Source organism: Pelodiscus sinensis, chromosome 24 (genome assembly GCF_049634645.1).
Source record: "Pelodiscus sinensis isolate JC-2024 chromosome 24, ASM4963464v1, whole genome shotgun sequence".
Lineage (NCBI taxonomy): Eukaryota > Metazoa > Chordata > Testudines > Trionychidae > Pelodiscus > Pelodiscus sinensis.
The window spans coordinates 24,779,196-24,786,555 of NC_134734.1; the positions used below are offsets into that span (position 1 = coordinate 24,779,196).

Here is a 7,360-nt window from a genome sequence, read left to right on the forward strand (position 1 = left end):
CCTTCTCTCAGGTGCAAGGTGATATCAATCCACACGGTTATAGGGAGCTCCATTCTAGCCAGGCACTTCTATGCTCCATCATCACCCTAACAACTGACCGGCCCATGGACATGAATGACCTAGCCTCGCACCACTGTTGTGAAACAGAGAAGTACCAGTGCTCATATTTTACATATAGGAAAACTGAGGAACAGACAGGCAATGGGACATGCCCAAGGTCACTCGGCGAGACTTTGGCAGAACCCTGGGGCTCCTTTGGCAGGAATGAACCCAGGAATCCTGGCTCACAGTCCAATAACTTAACCAGAGACCTTTGCATCTATTTGACGTCCAATCCGTTTTGCCGCATTTCGCAGGACGTTTCAACTTCACAAACTCTTCTATTCCTTGGACCAGTCTCAAAAGACCAAGGACAAAAATTCTCCTCTCACTTATGTTGGAGCCAAATCAGGAGTCTCTTCAATGAATTCACTGGGAAATGGCCCAGCTAAGGCCACCTCTCCATGTGCCGTGTTGCAGATCGATCTTCTGGCATTCGATTTAGTGGGTCTAGTAAGGACCTGCTAAATCAAACGCTGAAGTTGCCCCTGGTCTATGCCAGTACTCCTCGATTCACAAGGAAGGGAAGTCGAGGGGAGCATTTTCTCCCATCAACCTCCTGCTGTGGAGACAGTGCCAAGCTCTGCTTATGGTAAATCGGCTCCAGAGACGTTATTTATGTAACTCGAGCTTAGTAGCTTAGGCCAGGTCTGCACTACACCTGGAAGGTTGGCCTAAGTGGAGTCCCAATCAATCCCCAGACTTCTAAATGCAGCCACATTTAAACAACTCCAGACAGGTCCTGCTCTGTGGCCAAGGGACCTGGCTCCATTGACTCCAGTGAACGAATGTCCATTTAAACCCGTTGATGTCCTTGGCCATTGACTGCAGCAGGACTGGACTGCAGCTGGGGTGAGGGTGGGGTCTGCCCACGTATCACTTGTTTTCATCACTTTGGTGACTTTTGCCATTCCAATTAGTCAGGGAGGAGATCAGGCTAAATTATACAACACCCATCGGTACATGAGGGAGTGTCCTACCAGGCCAGTGTAGAAACAGGTCAGCTGAGGAAATACGTGAGTCTCGTGGGATGCAAAGGGTGAGCTCATCATACCTGGGGCTTGTCTCATTTCCAGAAGGCAGGGCTTGCAGACTATATAAAAGTTCTCTCGCCTCCGAGCACCACTAGCCGCTTGACTTCTGCATGGTCCTTCTTCTTGGGCAGTTGGGTAAGTCTGGTCCTGGAGCTGTGCTTTGCTTTCCGTGGGCGCTCAGGTTAGCGCAGGCTGGCGATCTGAAGGAGTCTTGAGGCCACTTTTAAAGACATTTGTGGATGTTGGTGGTAGTGAATAGAAGAAAGAGTAAAAATATCCTTGATAAAGCCAACTTCACGCCTGCCAACGAATGTTGGCTTTAGGTGTTAATATACCCTGAGCTGCTACATACATGACAATTCCCTAGGTATGTGTAGCTTGTTCCTAGCAATATATGGACACTGGACTTGCCATTGGTGCAGATAACAGATTTAGCTAAGTTTGTCATTATTTGCAATGTTGCAGCCTTATTGGCCCCAGGATAAGGCAGAGACCAGGTGGGAGAGGGAATTTCTTTTGTTGGATCCCAACTTCTGTAGGTGGAAGGTCTTGATGCTTCATAGGTTGCAGGAAATCTCCCATAATCCATCTGTGCAGTTGCCTACTGCAACACTTGGGGGCTATATGAGAACTTCCTTCTAGTCTGCTTTGACTAGGGCAGGGGTGAGCAATGAGTGGCCCACAGGCCTACGCGGTTCACCGGTGTTAGCCCTGGGGGGCTGCTGGCGCTTTATTTATCTGCATGTCTCCAGGTACAGCTCCCGTTGGCTACAGATCGCTCCTCCCGGCCACTGGCATCTGCAGGAAGTGGTGTCCTGGCCCACGCCGCTTCCCACAGCTCCCATTGGCTGGGCACAGTGATCCACAGCCAACGGGTGCTTCGAGCAGCTCTATCTACAGACACCGCGCAACTAAATAAAGCGCCAGAGGCCACCCCTGGTGAACCACCTCTGGTTTATCGCCTACCCCTGGGCTGGGTATGCCGTGCTCCTTACAGCACAAGGGGCGAGCGCATTCAGTTTAGCTTCCTCCAGCCGCCGCGTTATTAGTGAGTGTAAGATTAGCCATCTCGTTGGGAGGCTGCTGCCGGCACATGTCACGGTGAGTGCAAGAACGAATGGCGCCATGCTTGCTGTTGCTTATTCTTCGCACAACAGCTTGTGAATATAATGGGCACTATTCTCCTTTCACCAACACCATCTGGAATCCTGGGGGGCACCGACAGAGTGAGACTGATGTCAGCCCAGAATCAGAGAACCATCGGGCTCCGTGTTTGCCGTGGAGACACTCGGTATTACGGGGGCTGGACATTTCCCTCTAGTGTCTGAGCCTCCTTTCCCCTGGGCTTTAGAATACGCCAGCGGGACGTTGGCAGCGAGAGGCAGATACCGAGACGAGCAGCTTCACAGGGAAGGTGCTGGCGGGAAGACACTAGATAAAGGGCAGAGTGATGCTTCTGGAGACGGCGCTAGGGAGGGGGCACAAAAGGCAATTTTGTCCGAAACAATTTGATCGTCTCTCGTTGGGAGGCGTCTGTGTGGGAGCTGGCCAAGGCCTGTGCGGGAAGCACGGAACAGAGAGGAGGCAGATGAGAGAGGGGCTCAGAAGGCAGGATGCAGAGGTGACATGAGCAGTGGGTTGGCATCCCAAGGCGGAAGAGAGGGTAAAGCGACGTGCGTTCTGAGAGACCATTGGTCTCCCAAGACACAGGCGGGTTGGCTCTGGTCGCACTGCGTTTCCATTGCGTGTTCCATAACACTTTGGTGCTTCTTTTAGACTACCCTGTCTTGCACAAAGATGCCTTATCCCCATGACCAGCAGCAATGCAAGCAAGGCATCACGCTGCCGCCGGCACTCTGCAAGGGGCCGAAAAACGTCCCAGGAACCGCCGCATGTCCAGAGCCAGTGACATGCCCTGAGACGGCACCATGTCCTTCAGGGAACCCGCTATGCGCCGGGCCCCCAGTCGTCGGTCCTGCTCCAGCCCCGGCGCCAAGAGGAGACCCTGATCCTCCTCCAGCCCCTGCGCCAAAACCAGTCCCTGTTACTCCTCCAGTCCCTGAGCCAAAACCAGTCCCTGTTACTCCTCCAGTCCCTGAGCCAAAACCAGTCCCTGTTACTCCTCCAGTCCCTGAGCCAAAACCAGTCCCTGTTACTCCTCCAGTCCCTGAGCCAAAACCAGTCCCTGTTACTCCTCCAGTCCCTGAGCCAAAACCAGTCCCTGTTACTCCTCCAGTCCCTGAGCCAAAACCAGTCCCTGTTACTCCTCCAGTCCCTGAGCCAAAACCAGTCCCTGTTACTCCTCCAGTCCCTGAGCCAAAACCAGTCCCTGAGCCAAAACCAGTCCCTGTTACTCCTCCAGTCCCTGAGCCAAAACCAGTCCCTGTTACTCCTCCAGTCCCTGAGCCAAAACCAGTCCCTGTTACTCCTCCAGTCCCTGAGCCAAAACCAGTCCCTGTTACTCCTCCAGTTCCTGAGCCAAAACCAGTCCCAGTTACTCCTCCAGTCCCTGAGCCAAAACCAGTCCCTGTTACTCCTCCAGTCCCTGAGCCAAAACCAGTCCCTGTTACTCCTCCAGTTCCTGAGCCAAAACCAGTCCCTGTTACTCCTCCAGTCCCTGAGCCAAAACCAGTCCCTGTTACTCCTCCAGTCCCTGAGCCAAAACCAGTCCCTGTTACTCCTCCAGTTCCTGAGCCAAAACCAGTCCCTGTTACTCCTCCAGTCCCTGAGCCAAAACCAGTCCCTGTTACTCCTCCAGTCCCTGAGCCAAAACCAGTCCCTGTTACTCCTCCAGTCCCTGAGCCAAAACCAGTCCCTGTTACTTCTCCAGTCCCTGAGCCAAAACCAGTCCCTGTTACTCCTCCAGTCCCTGAGCCAAAACCAGTCCCTGGTCCTTCTCCAGACCCTGCACCAAGAAGAACCACCGCTCCTTCTACGACCTCTACCTCAACACCAACCACCACTTCTTCTACAACTCCTACACCAACACCATGCCCTGCAGGGAAGAGGCCATGCAAGGAACCACCTGTCACTGGTCCTCCAGCATTCCCTGAGCCAGCACCGTGTTGTCAAGGGAAGCAACAGTGCCAGTTGCCACCAATCTCTATTCCTTCTCCAACCCCATGTCCTCCAGGGAAGGGGCCATGCAAGGAACCACCAGTCACCATTCCTCCTGGAGGCCCTAAGCCAACCCCATGTGTTCCAGGGGAGCCAACATGCAAGGATTCATCGGTGAAAGCCCCCCCTTGTGTGAAGACATGCCCGTCAACCGAACAGCCACACAGCAAGCAGCCCGGCCAGCTGCCACCCAAAAGGAAGTAACCTGCAACTAACAATGGGTGCCATGGAAGGAAGAGCGGTGAGCCAAATCGGAGCGCCCACTTCTGTGGCGTCTCATCGGCCATCTTACCTCATCCCCTTCTCTCCTTACGGGTGCACAGCTTCCCACCCCTTTGTTCAATCCATGGTTCAATATGGTAGGATAGTTCTGTTAATAAGTGACATGGTGTTTCTGGCTCTGTTATATATATTTGCATGCACTGCTCGAAAATGCTGGATTGGATAGAAATTGTACCAAAGATGCTCTGATGTGCTAATTTAATTGCACTCTCCTAGTTCTTTTGAACCTCCCAGAGCTAGAGCAGGTGATGCTGCAGGACCAGGAATGCCCAAATGATGCTCAGGCTTTACCATGAAAGTCAAGACTGTTGTCCAGCATGATGATGTCATTACCTTGTGCTCCAACGTCTGTCTCTCTGGATCTGCAGCCTGCACTTTGTTAGCTACTTAGACTGTAAGCTCCTTGGGACAGAGGCTGGGTTTAATTCTATGTTTGTACAGTGCCTAGAGCCATTGGCTAAGGCACCCAGGTGTTACAGAAACACAAATAATGGGTAATAATGATTCCGTGGACTAGAAGAGGTTTTCCAGACACCACAAAATCATGGTCCAAAATTTCTCATCATTTGGCAATTACCCCAGAGTATAGAAGATGCAAAGATTCCTATAATATCTACAGTCCCATTAGAAATCTGCTATACTGAATTACAAGCCCTCTCCACTAAAATAGCTTTAGAGAGCCTTTTGTCCACAAATAACTTACATGGTGTTTTGGTATCTTGGAAAAATCAAACACAGCCAGCAAGCAATAATGGGAAAGACCTTGATTATTAACTCCAACCCATATTCATTCTAGAAGAATCAACCTTCATGCGTGCCTTTCCCTTATTAATTGTGCAGAGAATGAATGAAGCATATATGCTGTACTGCATGAGTTATATCCTCGGATGGATTTTACCATACACTGGAACAGTGATGCTGTTGATGTACTCTGTACTTAGCTATAGTTATTCGGTGTATGTTGCTGGCATTGCATGCGTAATTCCTTGCTCTGTGAATTTCAACAATAATAAAATAGAAAACAATAATCAGTTATGGACAAGTCCTTTATTAAAATAATTCTCTGGACAAAATCTTTAAAGTAGAAAAAGAAATGAGGGATGTAAATGGTTAAGCAGTTTACTGGTATACATCACCCTTACCAGTTATGGCTCCAGCCTCAGAGGGCCTGCTGGGGGTGGGGGCCCTCCAGTGCGGCCAGAGCAGCCCCTTCCTGCTCCCATTTAATCGATTAGCTAACCGGTGGCACCAGATGTTCAGTTAATTAAACGGGATTCTCAATCCCTAAGAGAAGTGACTCTTGAAATACTGTTTGATTTTTTAAGTGAGAAAGGACGACCAGGAGGCACAGATTTTTAAGACAAGAAGAGACACTTCTGACCACCAGTCAGGTCTTCTGCCCAGCGCAGATCAGGGCTGCATGACTGAGCCCCGTGACTGGCGATGAGAGGCAAGCCAAGACAGGTACTCCCTTGGCCTGCTGAATTCATGGCAATGCCATCAGAACAAAGGGAAATTCAGTTCCTAAGGAGCTGATGCACCTGATAGGGAATAAGACGGAGAATATCTGCACTAGTTAGGCCTCAGCTGGAGTACTGTGTCCAGTTCTGGGCTCCACATTTCAAGAAAGATGTGGAGAAATTGGAAAGGGTACAGAGAAGAGCGACAAGAATGATTAAAGGTCTAGAGAACATGACCTATGAAGCCAGGCTTCATGAACTGGGCTTGTTTAGTTTGGAAAAAAGAAGATTAAGGGGGGACATGATAGCGGTTTTCAAATATCTAAAAGGGTGTCACAAGGAGGAAGGCGAAAATTTGTTCCTCTTGGTTTCTGAGGACAGGACAAGGAGTAATGGGCTTAAAGTGCAGCAGGGGAGGTTTAGATTGGACATTAGGAAAAATTTCCTAACTGTCAGGGTGGTCAAACATTGGAATAAATTGCCAAGGGAGGTGGTGGAATCTCCCTCTCTGGAGATATTTAAGAACAGGTTAGATAGACATCTGTCAGGGATGGTGTAGACGGAGCGTGGTCCTGCCTTGAGGGCGGGGGGCTGGACTCGATGACCTCTCGAGGTCCCTTCTAGTCCTATGATTCTATGATTATTGCCCTTATATAAATCCATGGGACGCCCACATCTGGAATACTGCGCACAGATGTGGTCTCCATGTCTCAAAAAAGATATACTGGGAAAAGGTTCAGAGAAGGGCAACTAAAATGCTGAGGGGTTTGGAACAGGTCCCATATGAGGAGAGATGAAAGAGACTGGGACTTGGCAGCTTGGAAAAGAGGAGACTGAGGGGGGATACGATAGAGGTCTATAAAATCATGAGTGGTGTGGAGAGGGTGAATAAAGAAAAGTTATTGACTTGTTCCCATAATAGAAGAACTAGAATCCACCAAATGAAATTAAAGGGCAGCAGATTTAAAACAAATAAAAGGAAGTTCTTCTTCTCACAGCGCATAGTCAACCTGTGGAACTCCTTGCCAGAGGAGGTTGTGAAGGCTGGAATGTAACAGGGTTTAAAAGAGAACTAGATATATTCATGGAGGTTAAGTCCATTCATGGCTATTAGCCAGTCTGGGTAAGGAATAGTGTCCCTACCTGTGTTTGTCAGAGGGTGGAGATGGATGGCAGGAGAGAGATCGCTTGATCACTACCTGTTCGATTCACTCCCCCTGGGGCACCTGGCACTGGCCACTGTGGGCAGACGGGGCACTGGGCTGGATGGACCTTTGGTCTGGCCCAGTCTGGCCGCTCTGATGTTCGTCTGCTCTCCAGGCAGTCACATTTCTGCAAAAAGCGGGTGTGATCTGGCCAGGCCAGGCG

The 7,360-nt window shown here is 50.2% G+C and overlaps 1 protein-coding gene across 1 annotated transcript; it reads left to right on the plus strand.

The window, feature by feature from the left end:
• The first annotated feature begins 1,113 nt into the window (after positions 1 to 1,113).
• On the plus strand, positions 1,114 to 5,563 carry LOC112545116 (uncharacterized). Its single transcript, XM_025182589.2, has 2 exons — positions 1,114 to 1,268; positions 2,910 to 5,563. Exon 2 carries the CDS (start codon positions 2,931 to 2,933, stop codon positions 4,452 to 4,454), a length of 1,524 nt encoding a protein of 507 aa, XP_025038374.2. The 5' UTR covers positions 1,114 to 1,268; positions 2,910 to 2,930; the 3' UTR covers positions 4,455 to 5,563.
• The last annotated feature ends 1,797 nt before the right edge of the window (positions 5,564 to 7,360 follow it).